Source organism: Oncorhynchus mykiss, chromosome 4 (genome assembly GCF_057628025.1).
Source record: "Oncorhynchus mykiss isolate SJ-2025 chromosome 4, ASM5762802v1, whole genome shotgun sequence".
Lineage (NCBI taxonomy): Eukaryota > Metazoa > Chordata > Actinopteri > Salmoniformes > Salmonidae > Oncorhynchus > Oncorhynchus mykiss.
Window position 1 is genome coordinate 25,082,197 of NC_143025.1, and position 14,679 is coordinate 25,096,875.

Below are 14,679 nucleotides of genomic sequence, written 5' to 3' on the forward strand. Positions count from 1 at the left end.
AAAGATTGTTCAACATTTTGGTTTAGAGGAAGGCTCCAAAAAGCTATCGCTGAGATTTAAGCGGTCAGTGTCCACTGTGAGGAACATAGTGAGGAAATGGAAGACCACAGGCACAGTTCTTGTTAATTCCAGAAGTGGCAGGCCAAGTAAAATATCAGAGAGGCAAAGGATGGTGAGAATGGTCAAAAACAGCCCACAGACCACCTCCAAAGACCTACAACATCATCTTGCTGCAGATGGTGTCACTGTGCATCATTCAACAATTCAGCGCACTTTGCACAAGGAGAAGCTGTATGGGAGAGTGATGCGGGAGAAGCCTTTTCTGCACACACGCCACAAACAGAGTCGCTTGAGGTATGCAAACGCACATTTGGACAAGCCAGCTTCATTTTGGAATAAGGTGCTGTGGACTGATGAAACAAAGATTGAGTTATTTGGTCATAACAAGGGACATTATGCATGGCGGCAAAAGAACACAGCGTTCCAAGAAAAACACTTGCTACCCACAGTAAAATTTGGTGGGGGTTCCATCATGCTGTGGGTTCCATCATGCTGTGGGGCTGTGTGGCCAGTGCCGGTATTGGAATCTTGTTAAAGTTGAGGGTCGCATGGATTCCACTCAATATCAGCAGATTCAGCAATAATGTTGAAGAATCAGTCACAAAGTTGAAGTTACGCCGGGGCTGGATATTTCAAAGACAACGACCCAAAACACTGCTCAAAATCTACCAGGGCATTTATGCAGAGGAACAAGTACAATGTTCTGGAATGGTCATCCCAGTCCCCAGACCTGAATATCATTGAGGATCTGTGGGATGACTTGAAGCGGGCTGTCCATGCTCGGCAACCATCAAACCTAACTGAACTGGAGATGTTTTGTAAGGGGGAATGGTCCAAAATACCTACATCCAGAATCCAGACACTCATTAGAGGCTATGGGAAGCGTCTAGAGGCTGTTATTTTAGCAAAAGGAGGCTCTTTTAAATATTAATGTGATTTTTCTATTGGGGTGCCCAAATTTATGCACCTGTCTAATTTTGTTTTGATGCATATTGCACATTTTCTGTTAATCCAATAAACCTCATTTCACTACTGAAATATTACTGTGTCCATCAGTTATTTGATAGATCAAATTAAAATTGCTGATCCAAACACCCAATTATTTATAAATGGAAATCATTGAAATTGTCAGGGGTGCCCAAACATTTTCATACGACTGTATATATAATAGCTGTAATAGCTATTTATCGAATGAGAACCAATTAATCCAGCTAGTTTCTCACTCTATTAAACACAACTGTAAAACTAACGAGCTGCTAACGAGTTAGAGGGGATAACTGGGACATGCCAAAACACCCATTTGATAAAATGCTATAGTATATACACTTATTTGTACTCTATTTGTTTAAAGTGTAATATTTGATGTCTGTTAAATGTGTTTTAAAGATAATCAATGATTTGGCATTATGAGGCAGCGGGGAACTCAGAGGTCCCAATTTGGAACTTGATGGTCTATGCCACGGCTCAATAGGTATACTGCATTCAGAATGGATTAATACATAATGCAGGAAATGAACACAGGAACTTTTTTATACGCCTTTCACAAAAAAAATATTTTGTGAACAATTGTTTTCATTGGATCACGATGGCAATAAAATCAATAAAAAACAATACAATTTCCCCCCTTTCTGAACAACCCCACCCTCTCACCCTTCATCCCAAACATTCCCCTGGCGCCCTACCCCATCCCAAACATACCTCTGGAGCACTACCCCATCCAAAACATACCCCTGGAGCCCTACCTCATCCACAACATACCCCTGGAGCCCTACCCCATCCACAACATACCCCTGGAGCCCTACCCCATCCACAACATACCCCTGGAGCCATACCCCATCCACAACATACCCCTGGAGCCATACCCCATCCATAACATACCCCTGGAGCCCTACCCCATCCATAACATACCCCTGGAGTCATACCCCATCCATAACATACCCCTGGAGCCCTACCCCATTCATAACATACCCCTGGAGCCATACCCCATCCATAACATACCCCTGGAGCCCTACCCCATCCATAACATACCCCTGGAGCCCTACCCCATACATAACATACCCCTGGTGCACCACCCCATCTCAAACATACCCCTGGAGCCCTACCCCATCCATAACATACCCCTGGAGCCCTACCCCATACATAACATACCCCTGGAGCCCTACCCCATACATAACATACCCCTGGAGCCCTACCCCATCCCAAACATACCCCTGGAGCCCTACCCCATCCAAAACATACCCCTGGAGCCCTACCCCATCCATAACATACCCCTGGAGCCCTACCCCATCCATAACATACCCCTGGAGCCCTACCCCATCCATAACATACCCCTGGAGCCCTACCCCATCCATAACATACCCCTGGAGCCCTACCCCATCCATAACATACCCCTGGAGCCCTACCCCATCCATAACATACCCCTGGAGCCCTACCCCATCCATAACATACCCCTGGAGCCATACCCCATCCATAACATACCCCTGGAGCCCTACCCCATCCATAACATACCCCTGGAGCCCTACCCCATCCATAACATACCCCTGGAGCCCTACCCCATCCATAACATACCCCTGGAGCCCTACCCCATCCATAACATACCCCTGGAGCCCTACCCCATCCATAACATACCCCTGGAGCCCTACCCCATCCATAACATACCCCTGGAGCCCTACCCCATCCATAACATACCCCTGGAGCCCTACCCCATCCATAACATACCCCTGGAGCCCTACCCCATCCATAACATACCCCTGGAGCCCTACCCCATCCATAACATACCCCTGGAGCCCTACCCCATCCATAACATACCCCTGGAGTCATACCCCATCCATAACATACCCCTGGAGCCCTACCCCATCCATAACATACCCCTGGAGTCATACCCCATCCATAACATACCCCTGGAGCCCTACCCCATCCATAACATACCCCTGGAGCCCTACCCCATCCATAACATACCCCTGGAGCCCTACCCCATCCATAACATACCCCTGGAGCCCTACCCCATCCATAACATACCCCTGGAGTCATACCCCATCCATAACATACCCCTGGAGCCCTACCCCATCCATAACATACCCCTGGAGTCATACCCCATCCATAACATACCCCTGGAGCCCTACCCCATCCATAACATACCCCTGGAGCCCTACCCCATCCATAACATACCCCTGGAGCCCTACCCCATCCATAACATACCCCTGGAGCCCTACCCCATCCATAACATACCCCTGGAGCCCTACCCCATCCATAACATACCCCTGGAGCCCTACCCCATCCATAACATACCCCTGGAGCCCTACCCCATCCATAACATACCCCTGGAGCCCTACCCCATCCATAACATACCCCTGGAGCCCTACCCCATCCATAACATACCCCTGGAGCCCTACCCCATCCATAACATACCCCCATCCCCAATCTTAGTCAACACATAATATAAAATAACAAAAACAAATCAAATAATAACAACAAACACTACAATAAAAAACAAAATACAACTAATACAACTAATGTCCAAGCTAACAATGACACTCAAAAGTCATAAAACAAGATTAAGTGTTCTCGTTTTGCTGCAACTATCCAATTCTCTCCAACCTTTGGAGAAAATGTCAGATAACAATTAAATACCAAATTTCATGAATAAGGAATTGGGAGGGAAATTGTGTTTTTGAAATAAGCTTCTGCATGGATGGAGAACCCCACTGATGATGACTGACTTAAGACACAGTGTATTAGTAGATGGTTTACTCACCAGTCTCTTAGACATGGGGGTCTTGTCCTCTCCAGGCAGGTGCTGCTCCAGGGCCAGGACGATACAGTTGGCGATGATGGTGGCGAGGATCATGTACTCAAACGGAGTGAAGCAAGAAGTTAAGGAAGAATACTTTGTTACAATATACTTAACATAAACTCTATTCTTCTAATTTTTGTAACCTGTGAGATTACAAAACAAAGACATAATGTAGAATTTCCATCCCAAAATGAGAGAGATATCATAGTGTGCTGAGGTCGAATAATCCCCAATCAGAATGACAAGGATGACAGTATCATCACACCTATCTAAAACACCCCCTTCCTACTGCCTCACATTCCTAAGACATTTGATGAAAATCCCTCTCATTGATTAAATGTCAGGATGCATCTATTCTTCTTACTTCTCTGTTGGCAGGCAGACCAGTGTTAATCCAGCCTGCTGCTGAGCACCTGGCAGTGCTGTTGCTGCCTCCTCCTCTCCTCCATACAGCTGGCTGACTCACAGAGAACCTGACTGTCAGCTCCTCACAATGCCCTGATGCTGTCCTTCTAGCCAGCCATGGAGAGGAGAAGGGCAGGAGACTGTTGTCCACAGTAGCTGAGGACAGTAGCAGGAGACAGGCCATAACCCTGAAAGCTGGAGGGAAAGCTGGAGGAGAGGCAAGTCTGGGTGTGCTGGGGATGTGTGGGAAGAGCAGGAGGCTGATCCTACAAAAAAGGGCACTTTACTACAAGCTTGCCAAGGAACCCCTGGTGATTGTAGGTTTAAATGTGCCACAGGGATGAGCGAACGTTGCACATTTCTCTAATTTTGTGCGTGGGCACTGGATTTATTTTGGCTGTGTGGAAAAATGAGGTAGAGAATGAGGGAGCCTAAATCTCCTCAGTGGAGAGGGGGGAGGAGGGGGGGCGAGATCAATGCAAACAGAGCTGGCAGCTGGAGTTGCTGCCTGGAGGGTCACACAGGGACACCCCTTATCTTCTGAGCATTAAATAACTAAATAAACAAAAGCTACAATACAGTAACACTTGTGACTTTCTGCTGTGATTAAATACTTCCTGGCCTGCTCTAATGGGAGCACTGAGCAAACTATATTCAACCAGGATTTATAGAAAACTCCTGTCCTCTTACATGTGCTAGAGGACAACCTACCATGATTCTCTCTGTCAGGGCCCTCCTCCACAACCACACCCTACTGTACCTCCATCCCCTCAGACACAAAGAGCAGCTGCAAGAAGACCATTGACACTGCACTCAGAGAGAAAGAGAGATAGGGGGGGAATAGAGAGAGGTATCCACGGCAACAGGCTCCTCTCAGCCAAAAGTCAGCGCTCACATTTAATTGGCGGCAGTCAGAGCTATCGCGACTCCCCACATGTTGCAACAGCCCTCCTGACAATCAATACCAAGTCCTGCCTTATTCATTTAATTTGTGTGTAAAATCTCTTCTTCACTGTCAACAGTAATTTACACAAAACCATGTGTGTTTATATCATCCAATGTGAGAAGTGTGATTTCTCCAGGAATAGGTGTATCTACAGTATCGTCTTATAATTGGCCTATATTGAAGAGGTATGGGGCTGCGGAGAAACTTCTAGGTTTTTTATCCCAATATATGTATAATTCTGTTTTATCATTCATGAAATGCCTTCTGAGAAAACTGTCATTTATCCACGAAGGGGCTTTGTAATGAGGGCTCGTGGGGACGTGTGAGTCACATTGACAAGTTTGCGCTGACTCCCGCTCTAAAACAGGTTAAAAATAGCAGTGGAGATGGAATGTGATACAGGGTGCATCTGTGCATCTGTGCACATGTTCTTAGATTGGCTTCAAATCTTATTACACACATGGGGTAAAATAATGAATCGCTGTGGCTGAGTCAGGGTTCTCTTTCAATTACTCCTTTCAATATCTCACATGTGGGATTCACCTGAATCTCAGAAGCTCGAAAAACTAATCGCACACATCTGTCAGAGACAGACAGGTCGAGTTGCAAATTAGGTGAGCCTCTCCCCTCATGATAAGGAGCCACACACCTGCACTCTGCAAGGGGAGACACCTCTCTCGTCAATGGTTATCACATTGGATTATGGAAGCTATTATATTGGCCTATAATAGCAAGGGGTTGCAGACTCTGGAGGGTCTGAGGGCTCCATCCACCAGAGTTACCTCTTGTACACTGATCAAGGGCATCTCCTTATAGGAGATTTGCGATGTCGTAAGTACCAGGATTTTTTTGCCCAAAACCTGGTTGCCTCTGCCAGGAGGCTGACATTTGGTCTCAAGTAGATCTTCCAGCAAGCCAATAATCCCAAGCACTAATCAAAATCCTCAAAGAAATTGTTAATTGACCCAAAAAAACTACATTTTGCAATGACCATCTCATTCTCTGGACTTGAACCCCATTGAAAGCCTGTGGTTTGAATTGAAAAAGGCAGTCCATAAGCGCAGACAAAGGATATCAAGGAGGTCTCCAATCTCATAGAACATTTTAGAAAAAGGTTCAGTATTGGTATCCTCGCTAGGGGAGCGTGCTAGAGTATTGAAAACAGGGGTCTCAATAATTACCCCATTTTTTTTGCATACAATAATAGCTCAGTATTTGTATTATTTATTGAATACAGTTTTTTTTGCATATATTTATCAAGGATGCCAATAATTGTGGACCTCACTGTGTATATTACATACAGGATGATTTTAAACAAGCATGAGGAAAAGCCAAATAGTGCTTGTAGATGGATTATAATAGTAAACAAAGACATTCAAACACAACAGGTGGCCATTTTTAAAACTGTTTAAGTACATTTCTGGTTGAACAAATATTGACATTCTCTTATGAATGAATGTCAGGGTTACATTCATTCATAAGAGAATGGATTGATGGAAGGCAACTTGTTGAGATAATTAGATCTAGAATAGCAAGGCTGTCTTTAGAAATGAGCTAACATCATTTCGAATGATCGTAATAAAATTACACACAGATCAACCAAGAATACTGGAACCAGGAGTAAATGTTGGGATATGCCAATGCCAGATCCGTTGTGCCATCTGAAATTGAATGAAGCTGATTTGCCACTCCTGCTGTTGGGGGGAGGGTGGGGGCTCTAGAGGGTGGCGTCAGTCAGCACCCCTTCCTTCAGACCTGCTCTGCCATGGAAAGGATCCATTATTAAAGAAGTACCTATACCCCGGGGCACTTCCTGTAGCAGCCTCCCAGTGTTCATCAGACAGGGAGAGCAGGAGCTCTTCCTCCCCAGGCTCCCTGCACCAGAGTGGGCAACGTGTTTCCTTAGGCCTGCCTGGCTCCTCCACCCAGCCCCTGCCTGTCTCCACATCGACCCCTGACACACCTGCTGCTCCTGCATCATGCCAGTCACGGATGCCTTGAAATAAACCCCTCATTGATCACTGCTTTTAATTGAGCAGTAGAAAAAAAGAGCTGCTTATACCAGGAAGCATGTTGTTCTGCACACAACTATGACCTTTTAATAAGGGAAACGGGAAACCTAGAAAGTTGCACAACTGAATGCATTCAACTGAAACGTGTCTTCAGCATTTAACCAAAACCCTCTGAATGAGAGAGGTGCAGTGGGCTGTCATGCATAGAGAGCGTATTGTGTGTTGTGCGTGTGTGTGTGTGTGTGTGTGTGTGTGTGTGTGTGTGTGTGTGTGTGTCTTACGAAGTTCACAGTGGTTAATTTACCAGAGCTCTCTAAATGCTAAAGCTCAAACTTATGAACAGCAGCCTGTGCTGTGTCACATCATGACAGGAAATGACTCTGAATGAGACCATCAGTTCCAGTTCTAATCACTTTATACTACATGATACAGCAGACTGATCAGACGTCATTAGACATAATGATTGTTCATTAATTTCACAAAGTTAATTAGATGAAATGAGACACTCCCTACACAATGCCACATTAACCTTGGGGTTAGTTCATGCACTTTCCACCCAACAAAACAGAAAGATAGCCACAAACTGCCGAGAATCAGACAACGATATGTTTGCAAGGAACCGAACAATAGATGGATTGAGGTTTGGAACTCTCTTTCTTATTGGTCTATTAACTCATTTAACATCTGGTGATGTCACCAGGCAGGCTAAAACTCCATCACACCTAAACAGGCTCAAATTTCAGGTATTTTCAAACAGCTCTTACACTGTAAGGGCATTATCATAACTTTCACAATTTCACAGATTTATTCCAACCTCATAGTGCGGAAATATAAAGTAACAGTCAAGCGTTTGGACACACCTACTCATTCAAGGGTTTTTCTTTATTATTTTTTTTACAATTTTCTACATTGTAGAATGATAGTGAAGACATGAAAACTATGAAATAACACATATGGAATCATGTAGTAACCAAAGAAGTGCTAAACAAATCAAAATATTTTTTTACATTTGAGATTCTTCAAAGTAGCCTTGATGACAGTTTTGCAGACTCTTGGCATTCTCTCAACCAGCTTCACCTGGAATGCTCTTCTAACAGTCTTGAAGGAGTTCTCACATATGCTGAACATTTGTTGGCTGCTTTTCCTTTACTCTGCGGTCCAACTCATCCCAAACCATCTCAACTGCTTTGAAGTTGGGTGATTGTGGAGGCCAGGTCATCTGATGCAGCACTCCATCACTCTCCTTCTTGGTCAAATAGACCTTGCGCAGCCTGGAGGTGTGTTTTGGGTCATTGTCCTGTTGAAAAACAAATTATAGTCCCACTAAGTGCAAACCAGATGGATGGCATATCGCTGCAGAATGCTGTGGTAGCCATGCTGGTTAAATGTGCCTTGAATTCTAAATAAATCAGACAGTATCACCAGAAAAGCACCCCCACACCATCACACCTCTTCCTCCATGCTTCACAGTGGGAACTACATATATATTTTTTAACCTTTATTAAACTAGGCAAGTGAGTTAAGAACAAATTCTTATTTTCAATGACAGCCTAGGAACAGTGGGTTAATTAACTGCCTTGTTCAGGGGCAGAACAACAGATTTTACCTTGTCAGCTCGGAGATTCGATCTTACAACCTTTCGGTTACTAGTCCAACACTCTAACAACTAGGCTATGCGGACATCATCCGTTCACCTACTCTGCATCTCACAAAGACACAGCGGTTGGAACCAAAAATGGTTCTACTCATCAGACCAAATGACAGATTTCAACCGGTCTAAAATCCATCCCTTGTGTTTCTTGGCCCCATCAAGTCTCTTCTTCTTATTGGTGTCCTTTAGTAGTGTTTCTTTGCAGCAATTCGACCATGAAGGCCTGATTCACAGTCTCCTCTGAACAGTTGATGTTGAGATGTGTCTGTTACTTGAACTCTGTAAAGCATTTAGTTGGGCTGCAATCTGAGGCTGGTAACTCTAATGAATGTATCCTCTGCAGCGGAGGTAACTCTGTGTCTTCTTTTCCTGTGGAGGTCCTCATGAGAGCAAGTTTCATCATAGTGCGAGATGGTTTGTGCGACTGCACTTGAAGAAACTTTCTTCAAAGTTCTTCATGTCTTAAAGTAATGATGGACTGTTGTTTCTCTTTGGTTATTTGAGCTGTTCTTGCCATAATATGGACTTCGTCTTTTACCAAATAGGGCTATCCTCTGTATTCCACCCCTACCTTGACACAACACAACTGATTAGCTCAAACGCATTAAGAAGGAAAGAAAATCCACAAATTAACTTTTAACAAGGCACACCTGTTAATTGAAATGCATTCCAGGTGACTAACTCATCAAGCTGGTTGAGAGAATGCCAAGAGTGTGCAAAGCTGTCATCAAGGCAAAGGGTGGCTACTTTGAAGAATCTCAAATCTCAAATATTTTTTAGATTTGTTGAACACTTTATTGGTTACTACATGATTCCATATGTGTTATTTCATAGTGTTGATGTCTTCACTATTATTCTACAATGTAGAAAATAGTAAAAATAAAGAAAAACCATTGAATGACTTTGACTGGTACTGTATATAAAACACAGAAAAATCACACTTTTGACTGCACTGGGCCTTTAAAATTATAGTGTAAGGACTATTATGTTATAATAGTATATCAGAAAGCCATTCAGCTGGGCAGGACAGTAATAACACACGTGGGACACCTGGTGTAGGCCTACTGTAGATAAACAATAGCTAACCAACATAAGGGCATTGTGTTGCTTACTTTAAGAGAAAGGCAATCCATTTGCTTTGGTGTAGTGCCAAGTCATTTCAGGGCTATTAGTGACCCTCTCAGCTTTCTACGTGTCTAATTCAGTTTCCACTGACTGACATGTGAGTCACACTCTCCCACTGAGTCAAAGGCAAAGACAATCTTGCATGTGAATTAAGCAATAAGGCCCGAAGGGGTGTGATATGACCAATATACCACGGCTAAGGGCTGTTCTAATGCACAATGCAATGCGGAGTACTAGGACACAACTCTTTGCTGTGGTATTTTATCACAAATCCCAGAGGTGCCTTATTGCTATTATAAACTGGTTACCAACGTAATTAGAGCAGTAAAACCATTTTTTTTTTCAGCATTCAGGGCTCGAACCACCCAGTTTCTAACAATATATAATATACAGTACTGGACTTTTCTAAAGATAACACACATTCTTTTGTTTTTTTTGACCATCATACAAATAACATCCATTGCTTGTCTGATGCAGATTCCCCTATGATATCCTGAATAATACTTAGACCATATTACATTTTCATAGTCAAATCAACCAATGAAAAAGGTGGCATTAAATTATATTCAAGAGTCCCTTCAGATACTGATCCAATTTAGGAAAATCAATTCAACAATGTGAATGAACAATACATTGATGGAAACACCAGCGAGAGGGGTGTGTAAAGGCCAAAAGCTATACTGTTAACATAACATGTAGAAAAACACGGAATCTGAAATTCGCTGATAAAATAGATCTATACCTACAGCATTGCAATGCTACAAGAAAACCATTACCATCGAGTAAAACACTGTCCAACTAACCAGGTTTCGGTCTCAAACACTTGATCATGGCAGTTGGTAATTTCTGGCAGTCAAGAACAGCTCCATCATCCTGATTCAAAAACATCAGTAGAGACTTGAATCTCAACAGGTTAACAATGTGAATCTAGCACCACAAAGAGATGCCACTGTACTGTTAGTGTTATACTAGCCATATCGCTTGACTCAATGTCTGTAGGACTTTTAATCAATGACACACAGATGAAGCCCTACAGTTTTAACCATTTGGAAATCGTTGCATTGACAGCACTTTCACTCAGTGGGAAACGTGATCAATGGTGTAAAACATGTCTGCTTTTACTTCGAGTGGATTGTCAGTGGTCAGTGAAGTGAACCTCAGTGTGTGTGTGTGTGTGTGTGTGTGTGTGTGTGTGTGTGTGTGTGTGTGTGTGTGTGTGTGTGTGTGTGTGTGTGTGTGTGTGCGTGCGTGCGTGTGTGGGTTAATACATTTTGGAAATCAATTTGTTAAAAGATGGAACTAGGCAGATAAATCAAATCATTGGCTTTGTGGAATAAAATCCCTACCCTCCTATAAATACCAGTTATACAACTGCTGCTGGTGCTGTCCCTGGTGCTGAATTATACTGTTCTTCATGATGATAAGAAAAACATTCATATGATAGACAATTCTATATAGATAAGAACTTTCGTTGAAAGTGTGTGTGTGTGTGTGTGTGTGTTTACACTTAACCAAAAGGATATGGCCACTCTATGACCTTCTTTGCGTACTTCCGAACAATGTTGTCCTCCCCGAAAATGAAGAGTGATCTATTGACGGTGAAACAGTTCTGTCTGACAGGGATGGGGTTGTACAGGGCCATGGTGCGAGCTCTCTGCGCTTTGGTCTGTTTAAAGGCTGGGGAAACTCCACCACCTGTAGATACAGGCGCTCCCTCCCGGGTCCTGTTGCGCTTGGAGCCCCCATCCCCGGAGCCCAACATGGCGGGAACGTTGTCTCCGAACCGGGACATTCTGCGAAGAGCAAGAAAAACAGGAGAGAGGGGAGAGGGTTAGCCCCTGGGAAGCAGGGTGGGGTAGAGCAAGTAATTTGATCGGGAATAAAATACTCGTTTTAGTCCATCATAATGTCCTTAGCCAAGGCAACAAGTGATGATAAATATTCATATCCGCATGTGGAGTTGTTCACAAATAAATATTCCTCAGTTTTGAAGTTCACAGTTTGAATTCAAGCCTTTACTTCTTTGACCGTGGGCTTTCTACTTCTTGTGAATAAATCAAAGTCGACGCATGTCTTCAACGAGTGGGTAGGTTACAAAGAAACACATCAATTGTCCAAGAGACCGCATTCAAACCCATTAAGCAAAAAATATATATATATAATTCGAGACTCAAAATGTCAAATCAAGGCTAAACATATTCCCTTAAACAAATCTCCATAAGATCCGTTGTGGAGGGGCGGTGCATCCAGACACCACCGAAACTGTTCTCAGCACAAAAGCCACCATAAGTCACGTCTCCCGAAGGTTTGTCCACATGACAGAAAAGAACAAGAGCATTTTGTACGGTTCATCGATAAACCGAAATCCGAGCTTCTAATTACACCACCTGTCCTCACTCTCTCATCTTCTCTTGCACATCTGCCATAAACATATTCCCACCGTAACAAAACAAATAAAGCACTGCGCAAACTTTTTTCCTTTTCAAAAATCTTGCTTGCTTTTCGCTACCACACGGACCACACCACTTCTCAAGCCTTCGATGCGCAACAAGCTACACGGGTAGTCACAAAGGTACAAGCACTATGTTTGTGCTGTCTTTTCAGCAGACTTATCCGCAATGAGGTGGCACCTGTTATGCGAAGCGAGGCTCCACATTACGCACAGAAAACGCGTCTCCATGTTTTGCCCTATGTTTGCCTTTATCTTTAGTCCTTACATTTCAGATAGGCTATGTGCCTCAAATTCAATACTATGAGAAGAAAATATCTATTTCATATATCCATAGTGATAATTCAAAAGTTTAGTCATCATTTTTATACTAGCTGCCCTAAAAGTAAGCCTCCAACCTAGTAATGAAAGTACTTGAATGCAAGTAAAAAGACAAAATCCATATAGATAAATAGGTCAATATTATCAAGATAACATATTTCATGAATAATGTGGAATCTGTTCAGCACCAAAATGTAGAGTAAACACATGTTAGAAATTCATTACAGAGGAGGCATGAGACGTTTTAAGAGTAGGTTCTCTTTTTAGCAGTTCTCCACTATGAGACAGTCTGTATGGAGATAAAAGGTAATTGCTGGGTAAAAGTCACTGTTTTAGGGCATGATCTCCTAGTGAGTGGGCGTATTGCTGCTGTGTGTTCTGAACAGGAAATGGATATGTGGAGTGAGCACAAGACAGAGGAAACTGCTAGCCTACTTCACCGAAACACTGGCAGATTCCCCAGTTCCAAAACGACTCAAGTATCTCACATTAAATGTGGATACGACATCTGTAAAACATTTTATAAATGTGGAGTAAACTTGCAGTTTTATACCAAAACTAAACATAGAAACTCAAATTGAGAGCCAAGAAAAAACCTTCAAAGATTTCACACTGAGGAGGGAAAGATATTAATACTTGCTAGACTAACCACAGCCCACAGAAAACGGTGTGCTCGGAGTGTGAAATCATTAGCCATAGTCATATAATTTCTGAAACTGAGAGATTAAAATGATTATGATGTGGGTAGAAAGGATAGGTGCTAATAAGGATCTATTGCTTAGTTAAACTAGCAGTGAAACCAATAGGCCCTGGTAGTATGAATGATTATAGAGCGGGCAGTGATCCAGTATCATCTCGAGGTCATTAGATAGACAGCTGCACTGCATGGAAGGCCAAAATAGAACAAGGGGGAAATCATGCTTTACTTTGTCCAAGGTGAAGAGACATTACAAAGCTTGATTTAAAGTTCTGTAAGCCCAAAAAACACAAGACAAACGTATATTATATAGAGACAATAAAGGTTATCCATGTAGATGTGTACAGTGTCCATTAAATGAGTAGTGCAAAGGCAAAACAAGAGAGAGAAGGTGTGTTTAATGTTTCAGATTAAAGATACATTAGAAATGATACAAACAATTCAATTGATAGAATCTATGATCTATCTGAAATATTAAAGCTGATTTAACCCCCCCCCCCCCCCCCCGGTTCTATGTGATTTGTTTTCAATATTGGTCCTAACATCTTCATTAGTACAAGAGGAAAGGATCACAGACCTACAGAACAAATTAACTGACATGAGACTCTTCAGAGAATAGCTGCTATTTCAGGAAGCACCTATCGGCATTGAGGTTTTAAAGGAGCTGCTCGGCTCTTGTCTGAAACCTGATTATGAGACTGATGTTTGTCTAGATTAGTCTTGAACTAAACAAGTCTCTGTTGGGGACACCTAAAGATTGTGTTGAATGATGCAGACAGGCTCCATGAATAGAACAGAATAGACCTGCTGTGTAAATAAGGTATTCTCTGCAGAGAGCCCCTCTAACCACAGAGCCATCCTAACACAAAGGCCCCAGCCTCCCCAAGCTGCCAGAGCTTTCTCTCAAAAGCCAATAATTATTAATTTTTTTAAACTCCAAAGGACGTCTCTGTAGAAACAAAAGTGCACCAGGGTGGGGAACAAGTAAACACAAGGACTCACTGTGTGTGCATGCGTGTGTGTGTGTGTGTGTGTGTGCCGCAAGCGTGCCTATGAGCATGTGTGCTTGTGTATGACATGTCAACACATTTTCATAATGTATTGAATGCATGTGATGAAGAGCATGGGAGCTGCTTCAATAACACAAAATCGATAAAAGGTTCTGACACCGGCTTGGACATATTGTCATGACATGGTGTATTAAAGTAACAAACACACTT

At 42.9% G+C, this 14,679-nt stretch overlaps 1 protein-coding gene across 1 annotated transcript in view; it reads right to left on the reverse strand.

Moving 5' to 3' along the window:
• LOC110522764 (voltage-dependent R-type calcium channel subunit alpha-1E) overlaps positions 1–12,606 on the reverse strand; it is a 110,621-nt gene extending 98,015 nt beyond the window's left edge. The window contains exons 1-2 of the mRNA XM_090231594.1: positions 11,516–12,606; positions 3,815–3,920 (exon numbers count right to left, since the gene is read on the reverse strand). Of these exons, the coding sequence (XP_090087720.1) occupies positions 3,815–3,920; positions 11,516–11,784 (375 nt within the window). The 5' untranslated portion in view covers positions 11,785–12,606. The remainder of the gene's footprint in view (positions 1–3,814; positions 3,921–11,515) is intronic.
• Between the last annotated feature and the right edge of the window lie 2,073 nt (positions 12,607–14,679).